The sequence below is a fragment of the Setaria italica genome, chromosome I, assembly GCF_000263155.2.
Source record: "Setaria italica strain Yugu1 chromosome I, Setaria_italica_v2.0, whole genome shotgun sequence".
In the NCBI taxonomy this organism is placed as follows: domain Eukaryota; kingdom Viridiplantae; phylum Streptophyta; class Magnoliopsida; order Poales; family Poaceae; genus Setaria; species Setaria italica.
The window spans coordinates 9,588,644-9,608,754 of NC_028450.1; the positions used below are offsets into that span (position 1 = coordinate 9,588,644).

At 44.9% G+C, this 20,111-nt stretch overlaps 3 protein-coding genes across 5 annotated transcripts; all 3 read left to right on the plus strand.

The window, feature by feature from the left end:
• Nucleotides 1–665: 665 nt before the first annotated feature.
• Nucleotides 666–6,241, plus strand: LOC101782727 (U6 small nuclear RNA (adenine-(43)-N(6))-methyltransferase). 3 transcript variants are annotated; one of them, XM_004952036.2, is made up of 8 exons: nucleotides 666–1,005; nucleotides 2,486–2,691; nucleotides 2,791–3,181; nucleotides 3,269–3,476; nucleotides 3,889–3,996; nucleotides 4,135–4,257; nucleotides 4,348–4,411; nucleotides 5,542–6,241. In XM_004952036.2, exons 1-8 carry the CDS (start codon nucleotides 770–772, stop codon nucleotides 5,610–5,612), a joined length of 1,407 nt encoding a protein of 468 aa, XP_004952093.1. In that variant the 5' UTR covers nucleotides 666–769; the 3' UTR covers nucleotides 5,613–6,241. The 3 variants fall into 3 exon arrangements, with proteins under 3 accessions (XP_004952093.1, XP_004952094.1, XP_014661362.1); XM_004952037.3 differs by having other exon boundaries at nucleotides 841–1,005; nucleotides 2,476–2,691; XM_014805876.2 differs by having other exon boundaries at nucleotides 841–1,005; nucleotides 2,497–2,691.
• A 3,406-nt stretch (nucleotides 6,242–9,647) lies between these two features.
• LOC101783401 (glycine-rich protein 2) lies at nucleotides 9,648–10,926 on the plus strand. The gene has a single exon (XM_004952038.4). The coding sequence runs from the start codon at nucleotides 9,747–9,749 to the stop codon at nucleotides 10,488–10,490; it is 744 nt and encodes a 247-aa protein (XP_004952095.1). The 5' UTR covers nucleotides 9,648–9,746; the 3' UTR covers nucleotides 10,491–10,926.
• Nucleotides 10,927–14,435: 3,509 nt separating this feature from the next.
• On the plus strand, nucleotides 14,436–19,285 carry LOC101784608 (glutamate--tRNA ligase, chloroplastic/mitochondrial). Its single transcript, XM_004952041.4, has 12 exons — nucleotides 14,436–14,846; nucleotides 15,282–15,403; nucleotides 15,693–15,875; nucleotides 16,016–16,134; nucleotides 16,232–16,280; nucleotides 16,380–16,481; nucleotides 16,682–16,784; nucleotides 16,905–16,968; nucleotides 17,752–17,866; nucleotides 18,099–18,199; nucleotides 18,376–18,532; nucleotides 18,779–19,285. The coding sequence occupies exons 1-12, from the start codon at nucleotides 14,477–14,479 to the stop codon at nucleotides 19,007–19,009; spliced, it is 1,716 nt and encodes a 571-aa protein (XP_004952098.1). The 5' UTR covers nucleotides 14,436–14,476; the 3' UTR covers nucleotides 19,010–19,285.
• The last annotated feature ends 826 nt before the right edge of the window (nucleotides 19,286–20,111 follow it).

Sequence of the window (20,111 nt, forward strand, 5' to 3'; positions counted from 1 at the left end):
TATCCCCGGAACAAGAATACCTGCCTGCCTCACTGCCTGGCTGTTCAATCAATCGAGTGGAAATGGAATCACGGGATGCTAAAGGTGTGGCAGCGGCGTAACGTGTCTTAATTTTATTGTATTTTGATTATAAGATAATATAATCTAGTTAGCTAAGTGCATACATGTGGCAAGGTAGCGAGCTCCCTGTGATTCCAATTGCCATCTTCTCAGGCTAGAGGGAAGCCTTCAAAATGCCATCTTCATCGTGGAGATGAAGAAGATGCCACATGGAGACGACGACGGCGACGGCGACGGCGACTTTGTTTGAATAGAATAAACACAATTGGTTAATTGAGTAGTATAGGAGGGTGATCATCTCACGGTCAATTCATTTCCAAATGTATGCTCAAAACTGAACCCAATAAACTATTACGACAGGACACGGTTATAGTTTTGGGTCAATTTTTGGAACAGATTTGATGGAGAATCCAAATCTAAGCAAAGTTTTATGTGCTGCGCAACGAGGCCGACGACAGAATTCACATGGAAATGAAGAATGGGCCAGACGAGGCTCCGCAATGTAGATGTGGGCCTAGTCTCCAAAGCACGCTAAGGCCCACGTGCAAGTTTGAGAGGCCCAGAAAATCGAGTGCTACTACACCACCATTCGCTAGCCGCTCGCCGGCTCGTCGCCCGCCCGCCCGTCGTCCGACGACGTCAGGGTTTGCGCCTCTCCCTTCCTCGAGGCCGCCGCTCCTCGCCGGCGTCCGGCGCTCTCCACCAAGCGATGGGCGGCGGAAGGAAGCGGCGGAGGCGCGACGGCTCGGATGCGCCTTCCATCCACCCGCGGAACCGGTACGCCGCCGCCGCGCCGGACTTCGCAGCGCTGGCGGAGCTCTACCCTTCCTTCCGCCCCTTCGTCTCCGTCTCCGAGCGCGGCCACGCGTCCGTAGACTTCACCGACTTCTCCGCCACGCGGGAGCTCACGCGCGTGCTCCTCCTCCACGACCATGGCGTTAACTGGTGGGTGCCACTGGCTACTCCTTCAGCCCTTTCACTGAACCCTAACCTATTCCCTATGCCGAATTTGCTGCTGACTGTAACTGTTTGCTCCAATTTGCTAATGGAATCCCTGAAAGCAACAAGTACTGTGATGCATGAATGTTGAATTTCTTCAATTTTATCTGCTTCCAGTACTTGTGCCCAATTCTGGTTTTACAAATACCGATGTTACTCTTTGAAGTGATAACAGAGGGCGATTTTTTTTTAATGTTTTGGTTTAAAATTCAGTATCCGGTTACCACTACCCATTTCTTAAAAACGAAACTGGAAGAGATCTCCTAGGCTGTTCTGCAGCGGTGCCCACAATAAAATAAAAGATGCTGATGCTATGTTTTGAAACTTCTCATAGTTGTCAGATATGACTAAATTGTAAATTGTCTTAACCACGTTATCCATGCTTGTTGCATTGTGCTATACTCCATAGTATTTGGCAAAATAGCCATTCTAGTCCCTGAACTTTGCACCTAGGGTCAAGTCCATCCCTCAACTTCCAGAATGGCCAATCTAGTCCCTCAACTTTTGTTTTTGGATCAAACATGTCCTTGTGATGATATGAGGCTCCATATTACCATGAAACTAATGCGAAAAGTCCTTTTTCCCCTTGACTCCTTCTTCCCCTCCTTATTTTTCTCTGTATATTTATTATCCAAAATAAGTATGAGCATAGAGCAGAGCTTTGTACAGGCCAAGGTGGGCAGTGCCCCCTGAATTTTGCATGTCCATTTAGATAGTAGATGAAACTAGTCTTTGACACGTGTTATATTGTATACTGTACATACATTAAGTTGTGTATATATATGATGAAAAAATATGAGTACATACATTTTTCATATCAAAATTTAATTCGTATGAGCACATGCATGATTTTAAAGAGTACGAGTACATACATTTTTTTAGAAACTATATTTTATGTCAGTTAAAAAATATATTGCTGTGAGTACTTATCAAGGGAGTATGAGCATATACATACATGTATGACCTACACGAGCCAAGGGTAAAATGGACTTTTCAATTAGTCTCATATAAGATATAGCACCACATCAGCACAAGGATGAGTTTGACCTGAAAATGAAAGTTGAGGGACTAAATTGACCTATCCAAAAGTTGAGGGATGAACTCTACCCTTGGTGTAAAGTTCTGGGACCAAAATGCCTATTTTGCCATAGTATTTCATTATGCTTCTTATGCACATTTTTTGTGCTTAGACATTTCAGTAAATTTTCTCACTCCTCTTAAAGGGTAGGCTGTTTGATGTAGAAATACTTGCTGTATGACCAAAATGCAAGTAACCTTGCTTGCAGAAATTATTAGCTAAAAATAAGAAATGTTTGTTTAAAAGTGTGCATGTGTGCACACTGTTTGCTTGGTGAGGTACTTTTCATGCAATATGGTTTATGCCAGACCATTGTTTAAACATGATGTTAATCTTAGCTTCTGTTAGGTGGATTCCAGATGGACAGCTTTGCCCTACTGTTCCAAACAGGTCCAACTACATTCACTGGATTGAGGATCTTCTCTCCTCAAATCTGATACCGCCAATACCCAGCTCAAGTGGGATGGTTAGGGGCTTTGACATAGGAACTGGTGCCAATTGCATTTACCCTCTCCTTGGAGCATCTTTACTGGGATGGAGCTTTGTTGGATCTGGTGTGTTTTTGAGCTTCTGCACTACAAGTTCTGTTAACCATTGGCTAGTTAAATTTTGAAGATGTTAACCACAAGTGTGCAACTGCCTTTCATTTGTAGATGTGACTGATGTTGGTCTCGAATGGGCTAAGAAGAATGTGGAGAGCAACCCACACCTAGCAGAGCTAATTGAGATCAGAAATGCAAATGCAGCGTCCTTCTCCTCTGAATCTGAAGCTATTGTCAAGGAAGCTGAGACTGAGAACATCTTGGAGCCTGTGGAGGATGCAGAGATGCAAAAGCCACCTGTCCTTGTGGGTGTTGTAAAGGAGAATGAGAGCTTTGATTTCTGTATGTGCAATCCTCCATTCTTTGAGAGCATAGAGGAAGCTGGTCTTAACCCAAAAACATCATGTGGTGGGACAGTTAAAGAGATGGTTTGCCCTGGTGGCGAGCTGGCCTTTGTAACACGTATTATTGAAGACAGTGTTTCCCTTAAGAACTCTTTCAGGTGATTCAAAGCTTTCCCTACAATGGCAATGCATGTTATGTTTTTGTGTTCATCTGTTTATGACGGCTTTGCTATTTTGTTATTTAGGTGGTTTACATCGATGGTTGGCAGAAAAGCAAACTTAAAGTTATTGATGTCAAAAGCTCGCGAGGCTGGGGCCTCAGTCGTGAAAACTACTGAATTCGTGCAAGGTCATACAGCTAGATGGGGTCTTGCTTGGTCATTCATTGCTCCAGGAAATAAGGTCCTCAGATCTAGTACTCCAGCAAAAAACCACCATTCCTTTATGCTTCAGGTTGGTGTCATGTCACCTTTTGTCCCTTTACCATGTGTATGTCGTTCAGATCAATAAATTGCCCAATAACACTCATTGACCCCCAAAAAAATCTTCTGCTCAAATTTGCACTGTATTTTGGCTACAACTGGTACAGTCATAAGGTACATTACAATATCTGTTCTTCAAAGCTCCAGGTATCCACACTTTCGCATGCTCGAGATGTTTAGATTGTTTTGTTACTTATTTTGCCTAGTTAATTTGCAATAAGGTTGAAGTAAACTTATTGACTAAGCTCATTCATAAACCTTCCTGTTTACTTCCCATATTTCTTGTTGGCTATCTTTATGTCAGAATTATTGCTAGTCTATTACTTTATTTGCACTTTATCTAACCTCTGTTTTCAAATCTCTATTTGACATAATGAAATCAGGGCCTTCGACGTGAACATGGTGCATTCCAAGTTCTGAAGTCAACTGAGGCTTTTTTTATAGCTTCTAAGCTGTCATGCAAAATTGATACATTGTCTTTTTCTGTCGATGTAAGCTTCTTTGTTAATATGACACCAATTCAATTTCTTAAATTTTATCAGAACAGAGATGCGTACACTGTTCTCCTTGAGATCTGTAACTTTTGCATGTCGTTGTCGTGTTAATACTTGCATGAAATATTTGTTTAGGTCACGTTGTCGGATGAGCAGACTGAGGCTGCAATATTGCATGGTGATGATTATGCTGGATCTCTAGAAAACAGCTCTGCAAAGTTACAAAGTGTTGTTAAGGGAATATCCTTTCGCATTACGGTATGTTGACTGCAAATTAAGTGTCTGATACTTGGGTTAATTTTCTTGTTAAAAGTAATTTATCAGTGATCTTTTTTTCTCCTCGTGTAGGTGTTTGAACAAATTCCTGGGACCCTCGTAATTAAAGGTTCATTATTGAATAAAGCATTATCAGGTACTCCCATGGTCTCTAGGTGACTATTGGCATATGTCATGATCTTTTGAATTCTGAAACACCTTTATCTGATTGCTTTAATATATGACATGTATCTATGCTCTCGGTTTTCTTGTAGTTTCATGTGTAACTATTAGACATATCCAATCCGGCTCAAATAGCGCTGTGCCTCCATTTTGATTGTGGAGCTGTTTGTCCTTCCCATCTACTGTATAGAGCAGTGGAATCAAATGAACAATCTAATATGCCTAATTCATGGCACATGTGATCTGGAATTTATTATGTTAATGATAGTAACCCTTGCATGTCTAGAATGATGACTTGCTTTTGTATTTGTAATTGATGCTTTTACTGCTCCATGTGCCCTCTATTATAATGAAATCTGTTGCACCAATAAGACGCCAAATGTACAGGCTGGCATATGAAAATACTGTAGCATGTCTGGTACAACTTTGCCAAGCTGTGCTGGGCCGATAGTCATGAAATGGTCCTGAAGAATAGTTGTCTATCCAGTAAAGAGGGAGTGGCAGTGGGTACTGATGTCTGGCTGGCTCTTGCATATGGCTTGTCACTGGCTCTAGACAGACACTAGTGGCTAATCCCACGATGGAGACATAAATGACACTAGGTATCTTAGGGACCATTTTGAGATTGGGTGTTGGTCTGTAGGAGGCAGAGCCTGTAGTCCCGGATCATATGACATTTGGTTTTCAAGTCCTTTTGTTATCAACTGTCTATGTTATTGAGGATGCAATTATTCAGGTTGCAGAACGAAATTGACAAAACTGGAAAATAGGACAAGCCAGCTAAGTTCTCAAGCAACATCATTGTTTTTTTTTTCTTTTGTAATTATTCTTCTGTATTTGTTTCAGGAAGCTGAAACTGCTACATAATGCACTGTTCTCATGTGCTATGCATAGAGACGAGTCACAGAGATTACATTGAGCTCATAATTACTGTTATACCAATGGATTCTCTTAAGAACTTAAAATAGGACTCAGAAATTCTGAGCCGAACAACACTATGATATCTTAGCAGCGTTGTCTCTATTGCTTTTTAGTAAAGCACATAAGGGTTGGTTGGTTTTTTGTGGTGACAAGGACACTTATTTTCCTCTTTTTTCCCTGCAGGTACCTTCTCATCATTATTCTCTCAGCTGGAGGATACGTTAAGGATGGAATGTCTCAGTAAGGCGCGATAGTTCAAGATCCTTACGAATGCATCAGCTGCCTCTGCACTAATAAATCATTTGGATGCCAATGAACGTGCAAGACGAAATCATGAGACAACAACAGCTTAACCAGAAGCCACAAACAGAGATGCTGAGCTGTGATGGAAACTCGCACTTCACTGCGGAAGTCACTGTTGCTCACATCTTTACTTGATGTGCGCTGATAGCAAGGTTGTGAAAACACCAGGAACAGTGCCTGGTGTGCTTGCCTTATTTTCTTATCTGGATTTGGAGAACGACTTGACAACGGCCAAAACTGAGTCTTTGCTTTCAAGATCCTGCAACGGCACGCACGATAAAACCTTTGAACGGCATTGAGTAAGTGACAAAATAGAACATTGGTGATCCTATACAAACCCGATTCACTGTATTGCCTCCAGTTTTTTTTTTTACCGGCTTCCCAGGTCAATGACGAGGGACACGAACGACGTGCCGCGCAGAAATAGCCCTCCATCTATTTGGTTTGGAATTTGGAATTTATATTTTTATGGTTAAACGGAGCACACAATATTTATGCAATATCAAAGAGTGAACTTTGAAAAGTATCTTGTACATAAATTCATGCATGTATCGAGATGTTGTATTTTGTTTTTTTTGCTAGATTTAATTTTTTATTGGATACCTCTGGTTGTAACGAAGCCAACGAAAGCTAACTTAGGGGGTGTTTGGATACCAGGTGCTAAACTTTAGTCATGTTACATCGAATGTTCGAGCGCTAATTAAAAGGATTAAACATGAGCTAATTATAAAACTAATTGCAGAACCCCTATGCTAATTCGTCGAATCTATTAAGGCTAATTAATCCATCATTAGCTAATGGTTACTGTAGCACCACGTTGTCAAATCATGGACTAATTAGGTTTAATAGATTCGTCTTGTGAATTAGACTCCATCTGTGCAATTAGTTTTGTAATTAGTCTATATTTAATACTTCTAATTAGTATCCAAACATATAATGTGATAAGTGCTAAACTTTAGCATGTGGGAGCCAGATAGGTCCTTATATTTTTATCATTTTTCTATGTTTCAGAGTGTCTGGGTGCATCATATAAGCCAAAGTGACATTCGATTTAATAGTTAACAAATTATCAATTTGTATCTCTATCACTTTTCTATATTTTTGTTTCTATTTTGCAAAGTGGCAGTAAATTCTCAGTTTGCATCTCTATCATTTTTTACATCTTTATTTATATTACTTGTGGGTTGGATGGCGAGGTGATTTCGTTAAAGGTAGAGGGTTTTCTTAGGAAATTGCGTGAGGTCTGTGTGGACTGGGGGTTGTACTACGAAAAAAAGTATAGGTTTTTTTAAAAAGATTGTGTGAGAGGCCTTGGATGGCAGATTCGATTCCGATGATGTTCGGATTTTTTTTAAAGATTACCAGGGCTATTTGTATCTAGACTGCAGGTTGGATTTTGATAAAGTTTGAGATTTTTTTGAAAAATTTTCTGTTAGGCCTTTGGATGGGTGGTTCGATTTCGATAAAGTTTGGGGTGTTTTTTGAAAAATTGTCAGGCCTCCGTTCAATGACCTGAAGGTTGGATTTTGACAAAGTTTGGATTTTTTTAAAAAAAATTATGGGGCCTTGGACTGCTGGTTCAATTTTGACAAAGTTCGGGATGTTTTTTTGAAAAATCACCATCCTCTGTTCGACGATCTGGTTGCGACCAGGTTCAAGTCACTAAAGATTTGAACTTGAGTAAATGGGACAGTGCAAGAGACTGCCGCATTGAAATTGATGAGTTTCTAAATTATGTTTGTTGGACAACGGTTGTTGTGTGCTGCCAGAGGCTAATGTAATTGTCCCTACGTTCGAAACCACAGCATTGTTCAACTGTAAGGCCTGATACATTTTGTTGTCCTATGTGGGTTTTTGCGCATCTCCATTCGTACCCATGATTCATGGGTTGTGAGAACTAGCCAACGTGATCTGTTAACTCACATCCATTTGGATGACATACATGGTCTGTTTGGTTGAGCTCCATTTGATTCTAATTATCTATGGAAGTTGGTTCTCTAAGAGAAGCTACTCTTAAATTATCGATCTGTTAACTCTAAGAGAGTCTAATTATCTGATTCTGTGGCTGAAAATGATTCTCTTTGATTCTCTAATATAAACTCTTAAATTCAGAATAGAAAATCACTTCACAGAATCAGGAGAAGCTACTTTTTCCAATTCCTAGCCTTTTAGTTCATTTCAGAGAATCACTTCTCTCTAAAAAGCTGTTTGGCAGAGCTCCTGCTGGATTCAGCAGAGAATTAGCTCTGAGAATTCTGCCAAACGCACCCATAAATTATGAGAATCTACAAAGAAGATAGTGATTATAACAATCTAGATTCAAAATAATAAAAAGCTAGTTTGTTTGGATTCTTGATTATAATCTGGATAGTGGGTGGGTTATAAAGGTAAAATGACTACAGTACCTCTGGCTCGTTCACCCTTCTATGAGTTGGACGGCAAAATCGTAATTTGCGATCCAAGAATCCCAAAAGAGTTAGGGACGAGGAGATTATGGATTATGGGTGGGGATTCTGGAATTCTACAACACAATCCAGTTTGTTTGGTTCAGATTCTGATTTTTTTTAATTCTGGATTATAGAATCCTTCGGATCCAAACGGCCCTTAGACAGCTCATGAGGCTTCAACAAATGAAAAAGTTTCTCGCTATTTTTTAAGGTGAAAACGCCAGTGCTCTTTTTTGCCATTATTTTTTTAGAAAAAAAAACCCTCAACCGTTTGGAGGGAAAAACAATATATCATCTTCAGCACCTCCACAAGAGCATGTTTCCGCATGTAGTTTGATGTTTGTTGCACGTCACTTTGGTTATCCCTTCCTCTTGTCCTTGTTATGTTATCTATTTTTGCCATTATATTTGTCAGTATTTCGACAAGCGCTAAAGATCGCGTGTTGAGGAGTATCCATCACCATCCCACCTAATGCTCAGCACACAACACTCTTGTGTAGCTGTGTTCGAATACTCCCACACTTTGTTAGAATTACACTCTTAGAAGGTACTCAAGATTACAAAGATAAAAGAAAGAGAAGCGACAATATAACTTGGTGTGGCGCTCCGCAAAAATTTCTACGGTTGTTTTTTACCATAAAAAAATTGAAATCCATGCTGATAGCACACCGTTAAGAATATTTTCATAATTATAAGACCTTTTATTTAGATAGCTTCCTCACATATAATTGATACTTAAAAGTGTCATCTTGTACGCTATTTGATATCCTAGATGGAGTTTTATTTTACAACAGCGTTGACATTGTATCTAAGTAATCGTAACAAAACTGTATCACCTTTGTTATTGATGGTATCACCAAAATGAGAACCTAGATGTCATCGCGTAGGGTGAAATTGATTTGGAAACGCGGCACGACTTTTGTCTGGTCAGGTTGGATGATCAAGATGAGTTGCTTAGTATGCTATACCAAGGAATAGGAGAATACATGTAGTGCTGCATTTTTTTTTAATCTACTACTACTAGATAGCAACATTTTTCATTTTTCTTTACCTGAAAGTACAATTATAATGTAATCATAGACAACAGAGTTAGAGTTTCTTCTCCCTGGACAGGACAAACAACAACAGGCCAGAATTCGTCACCGGAACCCATAATAGGCGACGAGATCACCAATCGCGAGGAGGAGCACGAGCGCCATTCACCCCCGTGTATACCGGATCCAACTGTCCATCCGTGCCGGGCCCACGCGTCATAATCCTCAGCAACCAACAACAGAGCTGGCGCTGCCGCGGGCTGTCGATCCAGTCCAGTCCAGTCCACCCCGTCCGCCCGACCGTGCCCCTGCCAAGGGGGCCACGCCGCACGTGAGACTCGCGGCCGGGCCCCACCCCGCCAGTTCCCGCCTCCGCGCCTGCGCGCCCCTCCCCGACCGTCCACGCGCATCCTCCGAGCGATCCCAGCCGTCCGATCCGCCCTCCCTCCCTCCTCGTATGCGCCGCCCTCCTCTATAAATATCCTCTCCTCTTGCCGAGTCCACGGATCGAGCAGATAAGATCGAGCTCGGGGGAAAAAAAATTCTCCTCCCATCAAACTAACCCTAGCACCAGGCAGTTAGGGTTTCGAGCGATCGGGCGGAGATGGCGGCGGCGGCGAGGCAGCGTGGGACGGTGAAGTGGTTCAATGACACCAAGGGCTTCGGCTTCATCTCCCCCGAGGACGGCAGCGAGGACCTCTTCGTCCACCAGTCGTCGATCAAGTCCGAGGGCTTCCGCTCCCTCGCCGAGGGCGAGGAGGTCGAGTTCTCCGTCACGGAGGGCGACGACGGCCGCACCAAGGCCGTCGACGTCACCGGCCCCGACGGATCCTTCGTCAAGGGCGGTTCCGGCGGCGGCGGGGGAGGCTTCGGCTCCCGCGGCGGGGCCGGATCTGGCGGTGGCGGCCGCAGCTACGGCGGCAGCTGGGGCGGCGGGAGGAGATCCGGCGCCGGGGTCGGCGCCGGCGCCTGCTACAAGTGCGGGGAGCCCGGCCACATGGCTAGGGACTGCCCCAGCGCTGACGGCGGCGGCGGGTATGGCGGAGGCGGCGGCGGCGGCAGTGGATGCTTCAAGTGCGGGGAGCCTGGCCACATAGCCAGGGACTGCCCCAGCGGCGGCGGCGGCGGCTATGGCGGCGGTGGCTACGGAGGAGGCTACGGCGGCGGCGGCGGCGGTGGTGGCGGCGGCGCCTGCTACAACTGCGGCCAGACCGGCCACATGGCGAGGGACTGCTCCAGCGGCGGCGGCGGCGGCGGCGGCCGGTTTGGCGGTGGCGGCGGCGGCGGCGACCGCTCCTGCTACAACTGCGGCGAGGCCGGCCACATCGCCCGCGACTGCCGCGCGTGAGGCGGATCAGATCGGATCGGCATCGCGCCACTACTACCCGGTGGTGGTCGCCGTCTAGATCTCGCCCAAGCCTCTCACTCTTTATGTCTCGTTCGTCGGAGTATTGCTTTAGTTTTGCCGATCTGGGCCCGAGCGCCCGCCTCCTTGCTATAGAGGAGCCAGCCGCCTTTTTTCTTTTCGTTTCGCTTTGGATTTGGTTCGGTTTCGTAGGGGAACTGCTCTGCTCAGTTATCATCGTGTGCTTGGTGAGTCGTCGTCGTTGTTCGTCGTCAAGGTTTAAGAAGAAGTTTAAGAAGTGAGAGATGGATTGGTTCTGTGTCGCTGAGGGGATGACAAAATCTGCCTCCTTTTTTTTTGTGCTTTGCTGCTCCAGATGGAAAAGATTGTTATCATTATTAATCCTTGCAGTACCTGCAGTGCACTGTGTTTATGATTTGCTCCATTTTCTTGCATGATGGTTTGTGAGGATTGGTTTGTGATGTGCATGGCGAAATGCTTGTGGCAGTGGTTAGGTCACTGCGTTTATGATTTGCTCCATTTTCTTGCATGATGGTTTGTGAGGATTGGTTTGTGATGTGCATGGCGAAATGCTTGTGGCAGTGGTTAGATCACAGTCAGTAACATAATCCTCTGTTCTTGTGGTACTGGACTGCTGGTTTGCTGCAGCTGAATTCATCTGGCTGGAGCTGGATGTGAGCGAGAGTGATGATGCTGTGCCTTTGCAACAACAACAAGAGGTTGTTTTGTTTTGTTGTGTGGTTACAGTGGTGGAGGAAGAAAAGGTCTTCTGCTCGTGTCGTGCGTGCGGTTTAGCTTTTTGCTGCATCATGGAATCTGGGTGACACGGGTGTCAGTTCGGCCATGGCCGCCTGCCTGGTGTCATGTTCTCTTCTGTCTTCTGTCTGGGGGCTTTAGGGGTGTTTGGGAACACCCTATTAAAGTTTAACACCTGTCACATCGGATGTTTGGATGCTAATTAGGAGTAGTAAACATAAGCTAATTACAAAACTAATTGCACAGATGGAGTATAATTCGCGAGACGAATCTATTAAGCCTAATTAGTTCATGATTTGATAATGTGGTGCTACAGTAACCATTTGCTAATGATGGATTAATTAGGCTTAATAGATTCGTCTCGCGAATTAGCACAAGGTTCTGCAATTAGTTTTATAATTAGCTCATGTTTAGTCCTTCTAATTAGCATCCGAACATCCGATGTGACACTGTTAAAGTTTAGCACCTCGTATCCAAACAGCCCCTTACTCTCTCTCTGATAGGCTTTTTACCCTGCTTAGTTACTCGTTTGGCTTGTTGCCCTGCTTGATCCATTGCATTCCACATTTCCACGGGCGCCATGACTCTGTTCTTGGCTTAACTTAATCCAGTTTGAATCTTAGGACCAAATAAAGCCCCACTGCCTATGGCCATATGCATTTGTCAAATGGTACCCTTGAGATGCCTCCTTTGGCAGTGCAGAGCACGAGGATTAACAAGTGCTGTACTGATCGAGTTCGTTTCAGGATTAACATATTGCTGGATGCCGGCTTAGATGTGTGATTATTATACCTTCGTTGGAGCACCCCTGCTTTTGTCGGGTGGCTACTGGTTGTAGTGGGCGTTCGATCCGCACTTGAAAATTGAAGTGGTCTGATGCCTATCCATCCTCTATGCACAATGGATGGTTGATAATTGTGCTAAGCCCATGTCTACGAACCACCGAGTTTATTCGCAGCTCATTGTATCATGTTGAATTGAATGAATGTCACATAAGATTCTTTGTTTTTTTGACATATCAAGGATAGAATGAGGACTTCATTCTTCTGCATTCGTCCGTATTTTTACATAAGATTCTTCTTTGAACCACCGAGTTTTCTTGCACTGCCCAACACTACGTCCTTGTTAGGATATCATTTTTCTTGCACTGTAGGAGGGTGAAATGTAGTGTCATCACCAATCGGTGGTAGAGTTATTTCCTCACTTTGGGTCTGTTCGCTTCAGCTTATAAGCCGTCTGAAAAGCTGAAACGGCTGATTTGTTGTGAGAGGAAAACACTGTTTGGTGGCTGATAAGGAAAAGCTGAAACGACTGATTTGTTATGAGAGGAAAATACTGTTTGGTGGCTGATAAGTTGGCTGAATAAGCTGAAGCGAACAAGCCCTACACGCACGTAGCATAGCATTACGTTCCCACTGCTCCGGTACACTTGCAACGCTCCCAAGTGTTTTCCTTCAACTATTCGATATTTTCCGTGACGCTATCAAAGCGGCACCACGAAGGAGGCCGTTGGGGGTTATGGTTTCAGGGTTAGGTTAGTAGAGTTGTGGAGGGCATCCTACTTTCTTCCGAAGCAGAAACTACAACCGCGATATTTTTAGATGTCCATATTCTGTATGGGTGTTGCATTACGTTTCCACTATTCCAACGCACTCGGTGACATCTCGAATTATTCCTTTCTAGCATACAATTCGTCATGGCGCTGTCCTAAAGTGTTTCCCTCTGGGTGCACAATTTTGCCGTGCTGTTACCTTGAAGCGTCAGCGCACAATTTGTCATGACGATGTCGAAGCGCCACTACGGGGAAAGAGGATGCAGGGGTTAGGATCTTAGGATCAGATTACCGATGTCGATGAGGTAAAAGGGACGGTAATAGAGACAGTTTTGGAGTGAGCTAGGTTAGGCCCCGTTGGATGCAAAATCAGATTCTAAGAATCTGGATTCTGAGAATCCATAATCTGGCTTCATAAAATTTGAGGTAAAATCTGTCCCGTTTGGAAACCGGCCAAATTTTGGATTTTGGATTCTCAAAATATCTGGTCATCCAAACGGGGTCCTAGTGTGGTCGTAGATTTTAGGGTAATTTGGATATTACTGTAGCTGATAAGAGAAATGAATATATTGATTAAATCCGGATGGAGGGAGGAGTAATTGGTAAAGGCGGGTTGGTCAGCAGCCTTGCTTGCTATAAATGGTGGGTGGTGTGTGGCCGCGGCTGAAGCGTGTCCGTACCCTTTCCCCCTGGCGGGCAAGCAAGCCGTCGGCGCCGAGGCCTGCAGCTGCAGCAGGAGGGGGAGGAGACTGGACCGGAGGGCCGCGTGTCAGGCGGGTCATGTGCCGCTACCTGAGCCCAACTGCACCGCCGGCTGGTGGCGACACTCGTGCGTCCCGTGGGCCGTCGACTCCTCCGTCCTTCCCTCCCGCGACCTGGCGACGCTGTCCCCCCCCCCCCTGCCTCTCTCTCTCTGCTGCCTCCGTCGACGCGACGGGCCGGCCGATCCTATCCGCTGCCTCTCTGCGCGCCCGTGCTCTTCCTTCCAGATGTGGGAAAGACAAGGAGAGGGAGGGAGGGAGAGCCTGTACGCGCCAGTAGCCAACGCTCGGCTTTGTTTGACCACTCACTCCCCCGGACACCGGTCACCCAGTGCTCCAACAGTAGCTAGCAATTAGCAGCACAAGTAATGGCTGCTTCCTTGTGCTAGCAATGGGGGTGGCGTTGGTTGCCAAGTGGATGATGGACATGATTCCTCTACTCAGCTGCAAGAAAAAAGAAAAAGAAAAAAAAAAGTGCACGCAGGGAAATATGCTCACCTCGCCTTTTCTTTTCTTTTCTTTTCGTTTCTTTTCAACAACCAGCGCATCGCATTCGCAGCTAGCCAGGGGGAGAGAGATGCACGCGCATCGATATGTCTGGATGGATGATGAATCTGTGCCCGATCGATCGGCGGGCAGGATTATATTCCTCCCATCCCACACCCTACCAATTGGTCGAGCTGCCAGAGGGGCCCACATGTCAGTCACGCACCTACCTGCCGCAGCTGGGTCTCGTCCGACCATGGTCGTGGGCCACGTACGGCCGGCCCGCCCGCCTTCTCGTCTCGACTGGGCCCCCAACAACGCCCCAACCTCCTCCTCCCTCCTATCCTCCAATCCACCACCGTGCTCTCTTCTCATCTTTCTCCCTCGCTATCCCCCAATCCTCGTCGTCAGAGATGGCGGCGACCACGCTGCTGGCGGGCTCGCCGTGGCTGCGCCTGCGCCTCCGCGCGGACGCGCCCGCGCGCCCCTTCGCCCGCCACATCCACCTCGGCCGGGCCCTCTCCGCCCGCGCCCGCGTCCGCGCCTCCGCCGCCGCCGACGCTGAGCCCGCCGGCCCCGTCCGCGTCCGCTTCGCGCCGTCGCCCACGGGCAACCTCCACGTCGGCGGCGCCCGCACCGCGCTCTTCAACTACCTCTTCGCGCGCTCCAAGGGCGGACGGTTCGTGCTCCGCGTCGAGGACACCGACCTCGAGCGATCCACCAGGAAGTCCGAGGAGGCCGTACTCGCCGACCTCGCGTGGCTCGGACTCCAGTGGGACGAAGGTCGACCTCTCTCTCTTCCACCGCGTATTTCACGGTCCCGGATCGCTTGTCATCTTGTTGTTCGGGAGCCTTAGCTTCATGTGGTTGACGCATTTCGACCTCGTTCGTAGTCCTGCAATTGGAGCACTGTCCTTGACTTGATTACTGCATCGTAGGTTTAGTTCTGCGCCTGGTGCCGCGATTCTTAATACTGTTATCATAACGCCTTTTGCTAGTCACATCTACTGTGGTGGGTCTAGGAGTCAACCTAAGTCGAATTCTGTAGGTGCAGAGGGTCAACTTGTTTGGTGAATTGGTCTCGCTCGGTGACTCAGATGCTTTAAGAAACATTGGTTGCTAAGCATATGATCCAACGTTAGAGATGTTAATTCCTTTTTTTGTAAAGCAATGCTACGCGCACAACGGTAGAGGAAATGACTTGGCGTATATGGTTAGGTCCGGATGTTGGCGGGGAGTTTGGGCCTTATCGCCAATCAGAGCGGAATTCGCTGTACAAGCAGTATGCTGAGAAGCTTTTGGACTCTGGTGCGGTTTACCGCTGCTTTTGCTCCAATGAGGTATCATTCTCTTCTTGCATGACTTGCATGATACATGTCTTATTAAGCGCTGATGATTTCTATGATCTCCCTTCCATGTGCTGTTCGCTCTATTTGTGAACAATGAACTTAGTTCTTCTAAAAGATTTTTGCAAAGCATTTCATCCATTATGTTCTAGAGAAAGTTCTTAGCGATCAACTTTATCATGATTCAAACTGGACTAACTAAACTTGAAGTCATTGACATGACTTGCAGTAGTTTCTACTACTCATATGTTGTCTGGTTTCATAATCGTTATCATTACTTCAGGAACTTGAGCAAATGAAGGAAGTCGCGAAGCAGAGGCAGCTTCCTCCTGTATACATGGGCAAGTGGGCAACTGCTTCAGACGTCGAAGTTGAGCAGGAGCTAGAGAAGGGGACACCTTACACTTATCGGTTCCGTGTGCCAAAGGAAGGGTCATTGAAAATTAATGACCTTATTCGTGGAGAGGTAATACTGAAAATTCCAGAACATAAGCTTTGGCAGTACCATGCTATTGTACTACCTTTAAGGTTGCATTGATGATAATTGCATATTGTTAAAACTCAAAAGTGATATACATGAACTGATCAACGGATAGTTTCATAAAGGTCAGTTGGAACTTAGACACGCTGGGTGATTTTGTGATTATGAGAAGCAATGGACAACCTGTGTATAACTTCTGTGTGACGGTTGACGATGCTACCATGCAAATCTCTCATGTTATCAGGTAGTAAGGACTAAGGAAAAGCAATCTTGTTTCAGTCTTTCTTTTGAACGGTCTAGCAGACTAGCACCCTTGTAATGACTACCATGTTTTCTTACAGAGCTGAAGAGCATTTACCAAACACACTGCGGCAAGCTCTGATTTATAAAGTAATTTCCTCTACCTGCTTTTATCTTGTATACCATGATCTGTAGTATTGACCCTTTAAAAGCAATCTCAACATAATATGCCGTTATGATCTGCTACAGGCTCTTGGATTTCCAATGCCTTCATTTGCCCATGTGTCACTTATTCTCGCTCCTGACAAAAGCAAACTGTCAAAACGTCATGGAGCTACATCTGTGGGGCAGGTAACTAACTGATCATTTACAAGGCCACTTGTTTATCTGCATCAGATTATTTGATTGCGGCAATGCTCTTAGTGCTCTTCTCTATTCATTTGTCTTTATTGTTGCTGGTTGTAATTATTTCCAAATCTCACATGTTTCCTAACGTCATCTCCTTTTAAATGGTATATAATGAAACACAAAGCTTCTTTTTCTTTGGACAGTATAAAGAGATGGGCTATCTACCTCAGGCAATGGTAAATTATTTAGCACTATTGGGCTGGGGTGATGGTACTGAAAATGAGTTCTTCACTATTGATGATCTAGGTTAGTTCTCAATAATTCATTCTATCATTTTTACTCCCCCCCCCCCCCCCCCCAAAATGGTCAACGATCACTTGTTTAGTAATTCATTCTTATTATTTTGGTGCTGTTTTTCATTTGCAGTTGAAAAATTCACTATCAATCGTGTCAATAAAAGTGGAGCAGTATTTGATGCAACAAAATTAAAGTAAGCCTATTTTCCAGTTTCTCTTTGTTAGAGATTTTGGGGCTGCTTGGTTGCCCGCCTCCGATTGCCACACCGCACTTTGCGGCTGCCACAAAAAGCTAGGCCAGCACTTGGATTCTGACAAAGCTGCGGCACGCCACAGCATTTTAGTTGATTTGCAGTACAAATTTTTGCTACAGCTGCAGTGCCATTTTTGTCTGCCAAAGCTTCAGCACGCCGCAGTTACGGCGTGGCAGACTATGGCTGGGAAGCAAGCAGCCCCTTTGCAACAGAACTGTCAGGATGCTAGAATTGCTTGATATATTCAGTGACACTGATTTAACCTAGGAGTTTGCTGCCCCTTAATCTTTGGTAACTTCAAGTCATATAATCAGGTTTTGGTTATATGAGAACTATAATTATGAGTTATGATGAACTTGCTCGGAGGCTATTTCATGGAGTCCTAAATAAGCTGCCTGAGAGTACCTATGTCAAATGAGCTGAACTGGACAGTTGAGCTAAAAAGCCGCTAAATTCTAGAGTCACTTTCAAGATATTGAACCACTTGATTCATAAGCTGTCTAAATAGTATGAGCTAAAAGAGATACGCTCAATGCACGTTTTGTTGTCTGCTCTCTGTTGTGTGTTGAAGCGCATTAAACTATATGCTAATATTGACCCATAGCCTTCACTTATTGCCACATTTTTTATACTCTCTTGGCCTGTTCAGTATTCCTTTTAAAAGGTGCGATCTCTGTGTGCTTCACCATTATATTTTGATACTGAACTTCTGTACTTTTCTAGATGGATGAATGGACAGCATTTAAGATCATTTCCACCAGATGAACTCATCAAGGCTTTAGAAGATCGGTGGAAGAAAACATGCATTCTCCAAGAATCTGAAAGTGGTTTTGCTAAGGTAAAATTCTCTCTCCCGTGCACCTGGGGTGCCTCTATATTGGAAGTACATGTTAAAGGGTTATATATGCCAAAGCATCCAACACACTATTTGGTTCCAGTAGCAGTTCTTTTTGACAATTACTATGGTAAGCATAATAAAGCTACCAAGAAGAGAGTAATTAGGATTATATGCTATCTGAAAAGTTACTTCTTAGGAAAACACTAATTTTGCTATACACAACTGTACTCAGGAAGCTGCCGAGCTTTTGAAGGATGGTATTGATCTGATAACAGAGGCTGATGCAGCTCTTACAAATTTGTTGTCATATCCCCTTCATGCTACTTTAAGCAGGTTCGTAAAAACAATATACTGGATTAATTTTATTGGCTTGTGGTTCCTGTTTTATTCCCTACAGCTTCCTTGCACATGGTTGGCAATGTGGTCATCTTGATAAATTCTGATGATTGAGTCGTTTGTTGTGCTTGGCCAGCTTCACTAAATGAACTACTCGTGTTTGTATTCTCCAGTGATGAAGCTAAACCTGTGGTGCAAGACAAGATTTCCGAGGTTGCTTCGGGTCTTATTTCTGCATACGATAGCGGTGAACTCACTCAAGCACTAGCTGAAGGCCGTGATGGTTGGCAAAAGTGGGTGAAAGGTTTTGGCAAATCTCTAAAAAGAAAGGTCCGTTGTGACTCTGTAACTTCCTTTTTTCTTCTGTTGTGCTTTTGACTTTGTTACCACTGGATCGGTGACTTCTTCTGCAAGTAACCTGTCTCACCTGAACAATGATGTCAGGAATCATGAAATTGCAGCAGAATCATTTGATGCAAACCTTTACAGAGAGTTCTAACAAGCTTTTAGCAGCAAACTTATTAGTAGCAAACATTTGACATGCTTTATCTTTTTCTTGTATCCATCTGTGACCAGGGCAAAGGGCTCTTTATGCCGCTCCGAGTACTGTTAACCGGGAAGCTTCATGGGCCTGATATGGGTGGCAGCATCGCCCTTATACACAAAGCTGGCATCTGTGGAGCGGTGACTCAGTCGAATTTTGTAACTCTAGATGAGCGGTTCAGGATTCTCAAGGAGGTTGACTGGGAATCGCTGGTGAAGGAGCATGAGTCCCCTGCTGAATCAGCTGTCCCCGCTGCTTCATAGAAGATGGATCGTGCTTGTAGGTGATTGTATCAGTCAGTGGTGAGTTTGTTACGGGCAATGTTGAGCCTGAGGAGTTTTGCCCATTTTTCCTGCATTTGGCTGACTGGAGCTCCACCCAGTGGCAGTTCAGTGGTTAATAATGCGGAATTTTGATCTTAGGTTGATTCTGTAATGGACAATGTTGAATGATTAGGTGAGACGAGGATCTTGTTTTCTAGATGTTCATAAGGGCCGCCCTTTTTTGGCGTGCTGTTCCTAAACATGGTATGAGAACTAGTCTGGGCCACGACGGATTGACGGTCTGTTCGCTTCAGCTTATAAGCCGGCTGAAAAGCTGAAACGGCTGATTTGTTGTGAGAGGAAAACACTGTTTGGTGGCTGATAAGCCAGCTGAATAAGCTGAAGCGAACAGAGCTATAATGAAACCAACTTTATCAATTACCATCAGCTGGCCAAAATGTTAATCTCTCTCTCTCTCTGTGTGCGCGCGCGCGTGCGGCCGCCGGCAAAACGCTCGGGGGGGGGGGGGGGTTAAAAAAGAGTCCATTCTACACCCCCACCGTTTTTTCTTCTTTTTATTACCATTTTTTTTCCCCCGAAACTGCCGCAGCCGGTTGTTTTGAATCCCAAAATGCATGAAATTTGGCTGCCCCCGTCCACCTATCTTTTAATCTAACTGTCCACCTTCTTCATCCTCCTAATCCCTTTCTTTCTTCCACTTTACATATAACACCATTCTATTGCGCGTGTCCACGTCACTTCATTTTAGTTGGTCATATTTTCACACCCTAGTACCCTACCAACTAATCATCTCTACCCCACCCACAATAATCATCACCGCTGAGTCAATCTTCCTTCCGCCAATCTCTACTACCTATACACTCACCATTTCTACTATGGAACCAGTCTATCTTACGTTAATCCCTGTATGGTTTATGCACCCACCAGCCACCTCTATCGTCGAGCTGATTTTCCTCCCGATTATCTCTCTCTATGTCATCGTATCACCAAGGGAGGCTCGAATCTTGCTGGAATGTAAGGATCTCTATGTCATCGTCTCATCGAGGGAGGTTCGGATCATATCCATGTCATCGTCTCATCG

Bases quoted from the DNA above. Each gene is read 5' to 3' on its own strand.
- LOC101783401 (XM_004952038.4), top strand. From the start codon at position 9,747: ATGGCGGCGGCGGCGAGGCAGCGTGGGACGGTGAAGTGGTTCAATGAC.
- LOC101784608 (XM_004952041.4), top strand. From the start codon at position 14,477: ATGGCGGCGACCACGCTGCTGGCGGGCTCGCCGTGGCTGCGCCTGCGC. The intron at 15,404-15,692 runs GTATCATTCTCT...TCATTACTTCAG, and splicing joins GCTGCTTTTGCTCCAATGAG to GAACTTGAGCAAATGAAGGA. The intron at 16,785-16,904 runs GTTAGTTCTCAA...TTTCATTTGCAG, and splicing joins CTTCACTATTGATGATCTAG to TTGAAAAATTCACTATCAAT.
- LOC101782727 (XM_004952036.2), top strand. From the start codon at position 770: ATGGGCGGCGGAAGGAAGCGGCGGAGGCGCGACGGCTCGGATGCGCCT. The intron at 3,997-4,134 runs GTAAGCTTCTTT...ATATTTGTTTAG, and splicing joins CATTGTCTTTTTCTGTCGAT to GTCACGTTGTCGGATGAGCA. The intron at 4,412-5,541 runs GTACTCCCATGG...TTTTCCCTGCAG, and splicing joins ATTGAATAAAGCATTATCAG to GTACCTTCTCATCATTATTC.